The sequence below is a fragment of the Protobothrops mucrosquamatus genome, unplaced genomic scaffold (assembly GCF_001527695.2).
Source record: "Protobothrops mucrosquamatus isolate PMUCROS unplaced genomic scaffold, P.Mucros_1.0 scaffold712, whole genome shotgun sequence".
Taxonomy (NCBI): domain Eukaryota; kingdom Metazoa; phylum Chordata; class Lepidosauria; order Squamata; family Viperidae; genus Protobothrops; species Protobothrops mucrosquamatus.
The window spans coordinates 107,069-122,813 of record NW_015386993.1 but is presented as its reverse complement, the minus strand read 5'-3'; the positions used below and the strand labels follow the sequence as shown (position 1 = coordinate 122,813).

The 15,745-nt window shown below is 37.6% G+C and overlaps 1 protein-coding gene across 1 annotated transcript in view; it reads left to right on the top strand.

Moving 5' to 3' along the window:
* The window catches only part of ARL8A (ADP ribosylation factor like GTPase 8A), a 41,284-nt gene extending 26,942 nt beyond the window's left edge, over nucleotides 1-14,342 (top strand). The window contains exons 4-7 of the mRNA XM_015818302.1: nucleotides 578-671; nucleotides 6,296-6,363; nucleotides 13,709-13,779; nucleotides 14,223-14,342. Of these exons, the coding sequence (XP_015673788.1) occupies nucleotides 578-671; nucleotides 6,296-6,363; nucleotides 13,709-13,779; nucleotides 14,223-14,272 (283 nt within the window). The 3' untranslated portion in view covers nucleotides 14,273-14,342. The remainder of the gene's footprint in view (nucleotides 1-577; nucleotides 672-6,295; nucleotides 6,364-13,708; nucleotides 13,780-14,222) is intronic.
* Nucleotides 14,343-15,745: the final 1,403 nt, after the last annotated feature.

Genomic DNA, 15,745 nt, shown 5'->3' with positions numbered 1-15,745 from the left:
TATGAATATAGATTATACAAATGTGTCCAACAGTAGAGTTGTGCATGCTTTAGAAAAGATTGAGAAGGAAGTGCTTTCTGATCTTGCATGAGTATGACACTTCTCTCTTATTCATTCAACAAGTTCTATTTTTTTTTCTATGCTGCTGCTTTAAGAATGGGCTTCTTAAAGCTGTGATGGAGACTGGCTGCTTTGATAAATAGCAGAGAGGTGTTGTGTGAGATCTGAAGCATGTCTAATACATTCATTTCAAAGTATGTTCAACCCTGCCTAAGCACTTCTACACACAAAATGAAGCCTGCAGTGCATATTTGTAGCACTAGAATCCCAGTATCTCTAAGAGAGTAAGTACTTCCTAAGGTATGGACAGAAAAAGGTGAATAAAGATGTTGCCCAAACCCAAAGTTTTGTAACCAGTCAGTTAATGAGACTAATAAAGTTTCAGAAGTATCCATCTTGTTTGCTGGGGGCTGGTTAGCTAATGTTGTATTAGGCTCCTACATAGTATCTTAGGCTGTTATCTGCAGCTGCTTCTGTCACCTTTCCAGCTCAGTAGTAATGTGTTGTTTCATTCTAGATATATGGTAGATGCTGCAGATCAGGAGAAGATTGAAGCTTCAAAGAATGAACTGCACAACTTGCTTGATAAACCACAACTCCAAGGCATTCCTGTAAGTTGATCCAATTCTGGAAAGGCTAAACATATACAAGTTAATCCATATGACGGATTGAGTAAAAAATTCATCTCAATGTAATTTATTCTCAGAAACTATAGGACTAGATTTTGGAACCAACTATCTCTCATTTTCATGACTATTCCACATGGTGCTGAGATATTTCTTTCTAGGATGTGTAAGTTTTTATGGAAGGACTGTATTGGAAAAGTAAGTAAAGGGCAGAATCTACTTTTATAACATTGCAGGAGATAGGTGTGACCCTCTTGTTTGGAATGCAAAAAAGAAAAAATATTACACAATTAGGTCCTAGAAAGTAAGGCTGAAGTTTTATAATGTAAATAATACTTAGTTTTTAGCGCATCCACAGTTAAATATTTTCTCAAGTGGAGCTTAGCTTCTGATGGCTGTATAAATATAATTGTGTAGTTTTCTTGGCAATAGTAACGAAAGAGCTTGCTATTTTTTTTCTTCCAGAATGTTTTTATTTTTTCCACTTTAGCCTATAGCTCTGGAACTTTCTGATGGTCTCCCATCCAAGTACTAACAGAGCCTGACACAGAGCCAGAGTTTGGTAGGTGCTCCCACTGGCTACTGTTCAGATAGAAGATAGAAATAACACACTGTATTATTGCACACACTGTAAAGATAAAGTGAGCTCTGAGTGTTTCTGCCTTCCATGAATTAAAATCCTTTCCTCAGAGTTTTCATTTTTTTAGACAATGAAATAGCTTATTTGAGGCAAAAATGTAAATATGTAACACATATTTGCAGTTATATTAAATATATGGAGAAGGTCATTTCACTCCTTTCTTTAAACCAGCTTCTACACAGAAACGCACTGTGCTGCTTTTTAAAAAATCTGTAATTCCCATTGCTTGCCAGATCCTTCAACTTTTACACCAGTGGAAGTATGGTCTTTAGCAAAATAAATGGGAGGTAGATGTCATTGTGAGAGAATTTCATGGTCCAAATCTTAATGAGAATAGCTCCTGAAAATTAGGAAGTCAAGAATTGTGTAGGGTCCAGTTAATATTTTAAAAGAAAAAAACAGTTATCAATCAGCATGCTGCCATTTGAACTGGCCCATAGGGAGCATTGCCAAGGGTGAAGTAATTGCAAAGAAAAGCAGATACTCTTTTGGGTAGCTAGGTTTTAATAGCATATCTGGACACTAGACAACTTTCTGTTTGTTGGTTACAAAAGATGTATTGGCTACCCCCAGGGAATACATTTAAAGGTTAATCAAATACCCTTTGTGAGTATTTGATTTTTCCCATGAATGTCTTTCCAAGTGAACCCTTAAATTATTTTACATGACTAATATTGTTATTCATATCTGCATTTAGACTTAAAGCAATGCAGTGTTTTGCTTCTTTTATATATGGCTTTATAAAGTCCATATAGCATTTTAGAAATTGGTATTTTAAATATTTGTAGAGACAGCTTTCCTATTATCTTTTTCCCTTTCAAGCCAAATTGTGTTTTTTCCAACTTCATGCTTGGCAGACTTTCCCTGGATTATAAAGGAAATTCTTGAATTCAGAAAGTGTATTGAAAACACTGGTGCACAAGATATATCTTGTTTGAACAATGGAGTCACTTCAGACTGTTCCATAGCNAGAAGAAGAAGAAGAAGAAGAAGAAGAAGAAGAAGAAGAAGAAGAAGAAGAAGAAGAAGAAGAAGAAGAAGAAGAAGAAGAAGAAGAAGAAGAAGAAGAAGAAGAAGAAGAAGAAGAAGAAGAAGAAGAAGAAGAAGAAGAAGAAGAAGAAGAAGAAGAAGAAGAAGAAGAAGAAGAAGAAGAAGAAGAAGATTTGTTTCTTCCCTGCATTCCCATGGATTACTTCTAATTATCTCTAAAGGACTTCTTTGTCAGAAACATGTATTGCTATTCATTCATGTGATGTTTTATATCAGTATTCCCGAATCAAGGCATCCTTCATGTATGACAATTTTAATTTGCGCTATTTTCAACTATAGTAATGCTGACAGGAGTTCTATGAATTGAAATCCATATAACTGAACAATATCCAGTTCAAGACTACCCTTTTATGAAGCTGCATCTTTACCCATAGTCCTTCTACTTTACCCCTTATCAGTGAGTGCAACCTCCAGTAGCGGCCAATCCTTCTATTGCTTCTGCAGAGTACATGCTGGATTAGCTCTGTTTTGCCTGTGCCTCTCTTTCCATATAGGCAAGCTAGTAGGTAGCGTTCTGTGCCCTTGTCCACATATATTGGCTAATGTTACAAAATAATCCACTATCCCCTTGCTGTCAAGTAAATGATCTGAATCTGGATTCTGGGCCAAACTGAGCTTTGATCCCTGATGCAATAGATATTAGTATACAGTATGAGGCACTGTATAAAATAGCATAATCAAGAAAATACATTCTGCATGCTAAGTATTATACGGGTAAGCCTAAAGATACATTTGGTATCTAGCATATTCTTTGATATTAATACTGATAGTTTATATATCTTTATTTCTGAAAAGGTCTTGGTTTCTGTTTTCTTTAGACCAGATTTTGGGCTGCTTCTCAACTGGGTTGAGTTCACCTTTGTTGAAAATGTTGTACTGTATATTGTACTTCAGGATTCAGTTATTGAATTCTGCTTGAATACTCTATAACATGTTTTCATGTTTTTCTATAACATAAAAAGTGAATCTAGAAAATCTGCAGACATTGTCCTATATTTGCTTCCTGCTGTTTTTTTTTTTAAATGGAACTAGCCTAGCACATTTTGTTTAGTGAATAACTGAACATAGATGTAAGTTCGCCTGTGGTGAATGAAATTGCTGTGTGCAATCAACAGTTAGATTAACTGACTCTTGAATTACCCAAGACCTTATCAGTTTCCTTTGGGGTGGTTGGTGGCTGCAATTCTGAAAAGGGTCATGAATCAGAATGATCCAATGAAGGTAGAAAGATGGGCAAATTCAGGAAACTGTTAAGATGTAGTAAGAGTTGAAGCCTAAATAATGGCAACAGTTCTATTTTTTTGGAAGTTTAAGAAGCTGATAATAAATGACTCTTAGAATTCAAAATTTCATCTTTATTGAATGTATCTATAAACAGAATCAATAGTTTAAAATCTTGCCTTCATTCTCTGCTGTTATTTTTTTCCCTAAATCTTAAGAACTTTAACATCTTTAGTAATTTCTTACTAAGATGTGATTAAGAATCTCTGACAAATATCCTGTCTACACTGTATAGCTCTTTTGTGTCATTTGCACTTTTTAATGAAAGAAATCTTCAAATGTATATGAATATAGATTATACAAACGTGTCCAACAGTAGAGTTGTGCATGCTTTAGAAAAGATTGAGAAGGAAGTGCTTTCTGATCTTGCATGACTATGACACTTCTCTCTTATTCATTCAACAAGTTCTATTTTCTTTTCTATGCTGCTGCTTTAAGAATGGGCTTCTTAAAGCTGTGATGGAGACTGGCTGCTTTGATAAATAGCAGAGAGGTGTTGTGTGAGATCTGAAGCATGTCTAATACATTCATTTCAAAGTATGTTCAACCCTGCCTAAGCACTTCTACACACAAAATGAAGCCTGCAGTGCATATTTGTAGCACTAGAATCCCAGTATCTCTAAGAGAGTAAGTACTTCCTAAGGTATGGACAGAAAAAGGTGAATTAAGATGTTGCCCAAACCCAAAGTTTTGTAACCAGTCAGTTAATGAGACTAATAAAGTTTCAGAAGTATCCATCTTGTTTGCTGGGGGCTGGTTAGCTAATGTTGTATTAGGTTCCTACATAGTATCTTAGGCTGTCATCTGCAGCTGCTTCTGTCACCTTTCCAGCTCAGTAGTAATGTGTTGTTTCATTATAGATATATGGTAGATGCTGCAGATCAGGAGAAGATTGAAGCTTCAAAGAATGAACTGCACAACTTGCTTGATAAACCACAACTCCAAGGCATTCCTGTAAGTTGATCCAATTCTGGAAAGGCTAAACATATACAAGTTAATCCATATGACGGATTGAGTAAAAAATTCAACTCAATGTAATTTATTCTCAGAAACTATAGGACTAGATTTTGGAACCAACTATTTCTCATTTTCATGACTATTCCACATGGTGCTGAGATATTTCTTTCTAGGATGTGTAAGTTTTTATGGAAGGACTGTATTGGAAAAGTAAGTAAAGGGCAGAATCTATTTTTATAACATTGCAGGAGATAGGTGTGACCCTCTTGTTTGGAATGCAAAAAAGAAAAATATTACACAATTAGGTCCTAGAAAAGTAAGGCTGAAGTTTTATAATGTAAATAATACTTAGTTTTTAGCGCATCCACAGTTAAATATTTTCTCAAGTGGAGCTCAGCTTCTGATGGCTGTATAAATATAATTGTGTAGTTTTCTTGGCAATAGTAACGAAAGAGCTTGCTATTTTTTTCTTCCAGAATGTTTTTATTTTTTACTTTTATTTTACTTTAGCATATAGCTCTGGAACTTTCTGATGGTCTCCCATCCAAGTACTAACAGAGCCTGACACAGAGCCAGAGTTCGGTAGGTGCTCCCACTGGCTACTGTTCAGATAGAAGATAGAAATAACACACTGTATTATTGCACACACTGTAAAGATAAAGTGCAGCTCTGAGTGTTTCTACCTTCCATGAATTAAAATCCTTTCCTCAGAGTTTTCATTTTGTAAGACAATGAAATAGCTTATTTGAGGCAAAAATGTAAATATGTAACACATATTTGCAGTTATATTAAATATATGGAGGTCATTTCACTCCTTTCTTTAAACCAGCTTCTACACAGAAATGCACTATGCTGCTTTTTTAAAAATCTGTAATTTCCATTGCTTGCCAGATCCCTCAACTTTTACATCAGTGGAAGTATGGTCTTTAGCAAAATAAATGGGAGGTAGATGTCATTGTGAGAGAATTTCATGGTCCAAATCTTAATGAGAATAGCTCCTGAAAATTAGGAAGTCAAGAATTGTGTAGGGTCCAGTTAATATTTTAAAAGAAAAAAACAGTTATCAATCAGCATGCTGCCATTTGAACTGGCCCATAGGGAGCATTGCCAAGGGTGAAGTAATTGCAAAGAAAAGCAGATACTGTTTTGGGTAGCTAGGTTTTAATAGCATATCTGGACACTAGACAACTTTCTGTTTGTTGGTTACAAAAGATGTATTGGCTACCCCCAGGGAATACATTTAAAGGTTAATCAAATACCCTTTGTGAGTATTTGATTTTTCCCATGAATGTCTTTCCAAGTGAACCCTTAAATTATTTTACATGGCTAATATTGTTATTCATATCTGCATTTAGACTTAAAGCAATGCAGCGTTTTGCTTCTTTTATATATGGCTTTATAAAGTCCATATAGTATTTTAGAAATTGTATAAAATTTATAAACATCTCTGTCGAAAGGATAATAGAAAAAGGGAAAGTTCGGTTTAACACAAAAAAGGTTGAAGTACGAACCGTCTGAAAGGGACCTAATATTTCCTTTAAGAACTTAAGTCTTTCACATAACTTTTGTGACCACGTGTTCTATATAGAACAAACTTGTTACCTCAGTGAAGTCTGACAAGGTATCGTCTTTACAGTTTGCACGTATCAGACTAAGAGCACTGCCCTATTCTCTTTTGCAGGTCTTAGTTCTTGGGAACAAGCGAGATCTGGCTGGTGCCTTGGATGAGAAAGAGCTCATTGAAAAAATGTAAGTGTTTATTGTTGTCTTCAGTTTCTACAGTTTGGCTGGAGTCTCTCCATTGCAGCAATAACTTGATTTTAGCTTCTTGGAAATCACATCTGGATATATTCAGCATGATTATGCAATATAATATTTTTATATAAAAGGCATAATAAAAATGTAATAATAATAATAAATACCAGTTATGGTATTATAAAATTACACTGCTTATAGGCCACCCATTCTCACCAGTCTAAAAGATATAAACAATATGAGCATAAAATGCCTTCTGCATTTTATGTGGTGGTGCCTGTGCTCTGGAATAGTATTTCCCAGAAATCTGTATGGCTCCTATTCTGATGATGTTCCATGACATCATTGAAAACTTGACTAGATATTGGGGCAGGGTAGTGGGTAGGTTCCTGTACGTTTTGTGTGGCGTGTGTTTTATAATCTTTCTGGATGCATATCAGTTATTTCTTTTCATTGTTCTTTTGGACAGACCAGGATCTGGACTTTATATTTTTTTTTATTATGTATCTGGAATAAGGTGTACTTTAAATCAATGTAAGTAAGTAAATAGCATAAAATTAAAAACATCCACAAATACATGCCAGCAGTTCTGGTCAAAGAACACCCTTCTCTTCTGCAAGAATGAACAAGTAGGTCTTTAAAGCTTTCCTGAAGATTTGACCATTGATCATGATAGCCTTCTGAACCATTTCTCTTTTGCAGTGTTTCCTCCTTTCAGAATGATTGGTTCCATTTGGTGGCAGGGGAGAGATCTACCCCCTCCCACTAAGAGGGAGTTCCAAAGAATGGAGGTAACTACTGAGAACATCTGCTTCTGAGGCTCCATTATGGGACAATCCCATATAGATAGGATTTGAAGCAAATGGCCCTATTTGATCTGGTTGTGTAGGCAACTTCCATAGTGTCATCTGCTTGGCCTAGAAACATAATATATAACTAGATAACTTCAGCATAATGGTGATACCAAACCCCATTACAGAAGATGACTTCCTTCAGCAGTTTCATAGAGTTATTAAAAAGGAGTGGATAGAGGAGACATCCCTGAGACACTCCACAAAGAGTTCTGTGGGTAGAACTTCTCCTGCCACCAAATGGAACCTATCCTTCCGGAAGGAGGAACCACTGCAGAACAGAGATGGTTCAGAAGACTATCATGGTCAATGGTATCAAAAGATGCTGAAAATTCAAGAAGGATTATAAAGTCCAGATCCTGGTCTGTCCAAAAGTCATCCACAAGCCCAAAGATTCCATGCTGTATTCTGGCTTGAACTTTGACAAATATGACTTCATGTCTATTGCCTCTAGGATCCTTTGCAGCTGTAGGAAAACCACTTTTTCCACAATATTTCAGGGAGGAAAAGAGAGGAAACAGGTCTATAACGATCCAACATTGGATTGAGCAAAGTCTGCGGTCTGACTGCTGCCTTTTTCAGATATGAGGGAAACATATTCTCAGACAAATATTGATCCAACCCATCACCTCATGTAAGGCCATGACCAACCATAAGGGAAAGAGATACAAGTGAGAGTAGCAAAGCTAACATTGCAATTTCATGAAGACATACAGTCTCAAAATGATTCCATAAAATTTCACAAGATGAGGCCATAATCATCTGCATTGGCATCGTCAATAGTGTGAACATCCTGACTGACAGATGCTGTGAAAATGTCACAGAGTCCTTTCAGATGGACTTTGTGAACGTTCTTCCCTTAAAAAAAGGGAACAGGTCATCTTAAAAAGGATCAAGGAATAGTATTTCGTGGATGCAATAAGAGTTACTTTTTGCACTGCTTGAATTACTACTGTATGAGCATTAACTTGAACTTCTGCTAGTGTTCTGTCAGACTCAAGATGGATCTTCATTTAATAATATTCCAGGCATCTCCTCTGGCACTCATCTTCTTAAACTCTTCAGTAAAGTAAGGGGCTGCAATATGTATATGCAAACAGGAGGAGGCTGCTGTGAATTAACTGAATTCCTACCTTGGATATCCTTTTATATCTTTGGGCAACCAAAGCCTTAGCTGAGTTGTCTGCCAGAATCTTGGGAAACTCCCAAAGAGTCTTTTGAAAACTTGCAGACCAATCTAATACAGTAAGTTCTTTCCCACCACATTGGGTGGATTACATTGTAAAACTCCATGGCAATCTGAGAGTGATCTGTCCATGAAAAAGAGTGAAGTTCAAAGCCCCTCCCCCACTGTTTCAAGGCATGTCACATCTGTCCTGAGGCAAAAAAAAACAAAAAAAACCCCAGATATAATGTGTGCCATGGCCAAGTCCATGGTTGTTCATGGCTATGAACCCCTGGGCCATTTCATATTCCAAGTCTAGGAAAGTTAAGATGATGTTCCCCAACATTATTAATCACGGGAAATCCATTGCTATCTCTGTTGGCATCAATAAAGCCTTATAAATCACAATGTTCACTTCCCTCCCCTGCTCCAGAATTGTGGCTAATGTCAAATCTGAAACCCGAGTAGGTATATATATTTCCTATAGAAAAAAAACCCTACCTAGGGAGATACAAACTAGGTTTGCCCTTTCATTAATAATGAAATCATGGATGAGGAAAATCACTATAGACAGATATCTTTAAATTCCAGCAATTGGAGCCCTGAACTCCTGGTATGAAAACTGAAAGCTGGAAGAGGGAATCACAAAAAAAAATTCCAAATGTCAAAATGTGTTTCCGGAATGTGGTCCATTCTCAGTCTCCTACCATATGTTCATTGCTCATCATTCCATTCCTTCATAATTCCTCCTAACCTTCCTATCCAGCACCTTCCACTGTCCAATAAGAAGCTGAACCTAATGTAAAGACTTTCAACAAAGATCTTTAGGTTTATATGACTTTCAGGCATTTTCCTCAACAAACTACTGCCTATAAAACATTCTATATACTACCCTGATCCTCATTCATAGAATAGCCCGGTTTCCCCAAAGATAAAACAGCTTCTTAGTTCTCTCTGGCAAAAAGGGCTTCTAGGGAATTGATGCTGAGGAAGTTCAGCAACCACACTTCTGAATCCAGGTGATGGTGAAAGGACAAAACTATTGGGGCGGGGGCGCAGATGCTTCCAAACTGTTCTTTGGAACAGCCACATACACAAAACATCTGAGTAGCAAAGTCCAGGCAGAGAGCCCATGAACTGGAAACAGCTTCATGTCCTTAGTTTCAGATCTCCTAGCACATGGCCAACACCTACCTTGAAAGTCCTGTCCGCACCTGCTGCTAGCTTGTTCAGGTTTCCACAAAATAGACACGCTGTCAAAATGGCAATTGCCAACATCAAATACTAGTGTCTGAAATCAACTGGCAATCAAGACAAGATCCACAAGTACCAGCAAGATTCATGCTTTAACTTGCAGCATTGCATTCCTTTCTAATGATCAGCCAGCAGGGCCTGAGCAGACTAGTGCTCCACACTTCCCACTTAGCTGGCACTGTCCCTTCTCAGCTTATCAGAAATAATTAGATAGATGTGCATATTAGGTAGCCAGAAGTAAAAATCAACCAAAGAGGTTACCTTTAAAAAAAACTTACTATAGTGAACAACAAACTAGAAGAAATTAACAAAATTATTTCTACAAAACACAAAGTAATAAAAAAATAGGAAAAAGAAAAGGAACACATAAATTGCATGTGTCCACACATGCACACGTAACAGATTTTAAACAAGAAAATCAAATCTTATCTTTACAGAATCATATTGATTAATCAGTATTTCCATTGTGTTAATAACGAACCAGTTGAAAGACTGAGAGTGAGCCATGTCTTCAGTCCAGATTTTAAGTCTCTAGTAGCAGTTTCTTTCCAAGAAAGCAAAATCATGTTTGTGACTCTACTTTAAGCTTGATAAATCCAAAGTTCTTCATAAACTAATAAATTCCAAGTTTTCAGTATATCACAATTTTTTTAATTTTTTTTATTTTCAATCATTTTAGCAACGATGAGTATCAGCCTTAAATCAGGACAATTAGACTAGGCCACCCAAAGTCACTGTGAGTTGGGTAGACATAAATCTTCTTATTAAAAAAATAAAGCCTCAAATCTCTTTTATTGGTGGGATTTTTGAAGAAACGTGGAGCATACCACAAATTGCTTCACTCCTGTATATTTTATTGCTGCAGTCTTGTGTATTTTATTGCTGAATGTTTCTTCCTTTTCTCACACCAGAGCAGTTTATTAAGCAGCATTTGCTTTGAGTTCCAGGTTAATCAGCGCACATACTTCTTCCCCCCCCCCCCCACTATTGCAGTATCTTCTTTTTTATCCAGTTTGATACTCCCAGTTTTCTCTTTACCATCAATGTTCTCCCACCTGGAAAGGAATTATTTTCATTGCCAGAACGTTCCTGGCAATGAAAGAGGGAAATCTGTTTCTAAGGACATTAAGGCCTAATATCCAATGGGCAGGCAGTATTTTTAAGACTTCTACCTAGTTGAACATCTGAATTTGAGTATATGATACTGAAGCTTGCCAAGGCATTGATTCCTGAACTTGTACAAGTCTAACTAACTTGATTTATGGACGGTGTTTTTTAGGTGTGCATAGGTGCTATGAATTAATGCCCCTCATTGTTGAGAATCTTGGTTATAAAAGAAAACTTAATTCATTACATGGTTACATCTCTAATGGTAATCCAAAGAGGAATCATTTTAGTTTGCTATAGAAAAGGCAGCATAGAATTTAATGGCATTTTAAAGCTTGCCAATTGTATTTGATATAATATTGTCATTTGCATATGGTAGTGGTAAAATTGTGTAATAATTTTGTTTTAGGGACGATATTATATGAGTTTGCAAATCATCTGAGGCCTTGGAGATTGCTATGTTCAAATATAGTGTAGTTTATTGATAGTACATTGGAATTTTTTTAGCCAGGAAAGCAGGTAACAGTAAATAAGATTGAATCAGTTTCACTTCTGGGATACTATCCCATGAATCCATATATGATGATGGTGGTGATGAATCTCGGGAAGAGCAAAAGGCTTTGGGGATTAAGAGCACAGGAAGCATGGCTGAGTATCAGCTATTTGCTTCAGAACCGAAATAACTGGAAAAGAGCATAGTGACAAAACATGTTGTGCACCACATGGTTTCAAGCATTGAGAAAGCAAAGAATCATAGGGCTGGAAGGGATCTTGGAGGTCTTCTAGTCCAGCCCCCTGCCCATTGCAGGAGACCTTATACCATCCCGGACAAATGGATGTCCGGTCTTTTCTTGAAAACCTCCAGCGATTGAGCACTCACAACTCCAGGAGGCAAGCTGTTCCATTGATTAATTGTTCTTACTGTCAGAAAATTTCTCCTTAGTCCTTAGCATATTTCAAGACAAATTACAGAGCTACAGCCATCCACAGATTTTTTTTTTCAACAGATGGTTTTGCAACCCCTATGGGATTAAAAGCCATCTTGGAAATCAAAATGCAACTGGATATCGCATTATTTGAACACTGATAATAGGGTTTCTGACTATGAAGCTCCTTCTTTGGATTCTGTGTTCTATTGTTATAGATAGAACAATATAGAAATACTTATTGAGAAAATTACAATCCACGGATATTCCTGGAAATAAAAGCACTATGAACTTTTGGATCACAGAAATGCAGTTTACTGAAAGAAACCAACATACTCTTGAGTTTTTCACTGCCTTTGCCACATGGTGGCACCATAGGCAGGCAAGTATTTTTCATTTCTCCTTTTTTCCCTGATATGCTGAACAATATTGTCGGCAGAGTTCACGTATTTCAGGAATTGTTTTTATAGTAATATTTTCTGCTAAAATAAGGAGAAGACTCAAGAAAGCAAGGACTCATTCAAAGTAGGCAGCTTAAAAAAAAATAGAAGGGAATTATGAGAGGGGAAGAAATATCCTTGGCCAAGTTCTGTCTGTGAAGGATCCTGTGAGGGCTTCTGCTGTCCTTATCGTGTTCCACTTTCCCTGTAAGATTATGATTTTGAAACCTGTTCCTTTGCACTTTTCAACATCCTGCAATAAGAAACTAATATTTTCTGTAAAGGTGGTGTAAGCTAAGATGATTGTATCTGAAGGAGCCCATAATCTTATGCAGATCTTCTTAGGCAAGTGAGACGCCAAATCTTCCCTACTTTTTTTTACCCCTCTCTTGGCAAGTGAGTTTGGGCAGTGAATGATGAGTACTATTGTGTGCCAGTGCCATTAGTATTTTTGGATAGAAGTAGCAACTATTTTTCTTTGAGCTCTTGAGAAGAGGCTGAGGTGAGAGAGATAACGGGCTAACACGTACTATTTTATTTTGCTATTTCAGGCTATTTGGTGTGCTTTCCGTGAATGATGCCCAAGTCTGCTCTTTCAGCAAAATTACCCATCTGGGCTTGAATGGCCTAGAATTTGGGGGCATTTTGATCTCACAGATTCCAATAGATCCCTGTCTTCCTCAAGCTTTGAATATAGGCTACAAATGTTAACTACCAGCTTTCACCCAACTTTGCACCTTCAGAGTTAAGAAAGGGTTGACCACTCACCAGAAGGCAGTGTCATATTTGCTCTCCTGTTCAAAATCTATGGATGCTTATTTATAAATTAAATTATAAATAAATAAATAAGAAGAAACTGTCATGTTGCTTACACACTCAGGCTCATAGGCTTTTCTGGAATAGCACATAGCAGAGTTCATGTTAGTCCTATCTAATTGTTGGGTGGACCTTTCTACAGCATATTTTAATCAGGTATGGCTGTCAGAGCTAATTTAGGCAGTCTGTTCTATATGCATACAGTAATGAGATCATATTTTTAACCATACCAACAGTGTGCGAATATGAAAACCTTCTCACTTGTCTGCTTCTGGAACACATTGCCAGTTGAAATTTGTCAATCTTCAACATTTAAGAGCTTTCCTATACTATTGTTATCCATTTGTTGCACTTTAGTAATGGAAACTATTATATTTATTTTTATTATTTATTTTTCCTCATACTTTATCCTGGAAATCAAGTTAAAATGGCTTTTATTTTTAAAGGTGCCAGGATCTTGTAAAAGCTTGCACGAAGCCTATGTGAATAATACCTGACTCTTATATGCCTAAATCAGATTGGCTGTGGGATAACATTCCTGAAATTTTAGGAGACCCAGAGTGGATAGAGATGATAAATGAGGATGGCAGAATCTCATGAGCAGTGAGGTCATCATTCAAAAGGAAAAGTTCTGAACTCATCCTCTTTTCATTATTTTTGAAGCTGCAGGTTGCTGGGACACATTTTATCACTCTTTTTGGCTGGCAATGGTCCTTTTGTGTGAGTTGTCTCTTTCTTTTTTAAGACTTCTGATCTTTTGTGCTGTTACTTCTCTTTCAGGAACTTGTCCGCCATCCAGGACCGCGAGATCTGTTGCTATTCAATCTCTTGCAAAGAAAAAGACAACATTGGTAAGTTGGAAAAGAAAAGGCTGGGAAAGATTAAAAGGTTAGGGTATGTAACAACTCAAAAGATTCTGATGAGGGTTGAATCTGCAGCAAAATCTTAGAGTTCTTTTGAGGAGGCACCCAGTTGCTGGTTTTGTCCATAATGTGGACAGGTTCAGCTAAGTCAGCTGAGACCACAGTCAGTTTTATTATGAGGGTTCTGTATGCCTTTGGGGTTTCCATTCATTTCATAGTTGGAAGTGGGAAGAGTTTGGACACATCACTCTTTGTCCTCTGTCAATTCTGTTGGGTTGCAAGATTGAATCAGCCAACATTTGAGAAAAAATCTGACTTTTAGCTGGGCAGACATCTGCACATTTTATTTTACCTCCAGGTAAGCAGAAGAAAGCTTGGCATATCTTCCTTTTCTTCTCGATGGTCATAAATTGTCACCTTCTCTTTCACAGATATCACCCTACAGTGGCTTATTCAGCATTCAAAGTCCCGGCGAAGCTGAGAGCTCTTTGTCCAAGTTTTGGATCGGGAAGATGCGATTGTAAAAGCCAGGCGCACCTCCTCTTTTCTCTTTTCCCATCTCCTGCTCTTTCCATCCCTCTTGCCCACTTCTTTTTCCCTAGATGGGTATTTTTAGGGGACACCAGAACCCTCTTCTGCTGAGATTGAACTCCTGTTTTTATTATAAAGAAACTGTCTGCCTCCTCCTCTCTTTTGCTCCTTACTCTGATTTTGGCACTGTTCTGTTGTTGTCAGTGTGTGTACAGTATATATATATATATAAATATATGTATATATATTTTAATTTTTTAATTTAAGCAATTATACTGTTACTAAATGGGGCCTGTCAGCTGTCAAGGGGGCAGCAGCTAATGGATGGGGTGGGAAAGTAACAAATGCAGTATTGGGGATGTCACAAGCAGCCACAGAACAAGTGGGATCTGGCTGGGTACAGAGCATAACTTTGGGTGATACTTTCCCTGCAAGATAACTCTCTCCTTCCATCTTTCACACTTCTTTTGTCCTTCTGTATATGGCATGATTAATGGGGGGGGGGCATCCCCAGGAGAGCCTCCTAGAGCAGTATTCACATTTAATCGGCTGTGCAAGACTTTAGGGAAGAGCCAATGCAAGTTTTTTTTCCCTTTGCCACTAAATCCTTGGAAACAGTGGCCAGTTTCATTGTTTTCCAGCAGGCAGGAGGCACAGCTCATCCATCTGAGCTTTAAATCTCATTCACTTTGCACTTGAAGATACAGAGCACCATCTCTTGCTGCTGCTGTGTACCTGATATATGCTGGATGCACTCCCTCTCTTTGAAAACCTGTAAGGCAGCTTTCTTTGCAAGGATCAGGATATTTCCCTGAATGGAAGTAAGCAGTGCACGGTATGCATCCTGTAACTATGCAGAGGACCTAGAATTCTGGTGCACTGCCAAAATGACTTAAGTTTGGATCGCCAGCATTCACTGAGTCCATGTTTTAGAGTAGACTGTCTCCTCCCTCAGACCTTTGTGGATTCTTGAGGAACAGAATGACTTATGCAAAGGTTCCATTCAAAAGCCTTTTGAGCAAGACAGAGTTCATAGGATGGTTCACTCAAAGCACAGACCTTAATTGAATTCTAGAGCAGAAAAGGTATGTAGAAAAGGCTATCTTTGCTCAGAGCTCAAGATGAAGCTTTAAGAGCCAGGACTCTTTCTCGGTGTCCTTTAAGCTTACATCCCTCGTCCTCCTTCCACCAATGCACGCAGAGGTATGGAAACTTTGCTTCTCAAGCTTAGGGGTGAAGGTTTAGGATAATCGAGTAGAAGAGGGAATTTCATTCTGTGGGTTTTGTGTAAGAAACCCCTTGGATTATAGCGTGCTTGGGTTTCTGGCAAAGGCCATGATATTCCTGGCTAAGGGAGGTCAGACTACGCTACTGCTCCTATATCTCCTCTCGACTCACTCTAGGACAGGGGTTCTCAACCTTG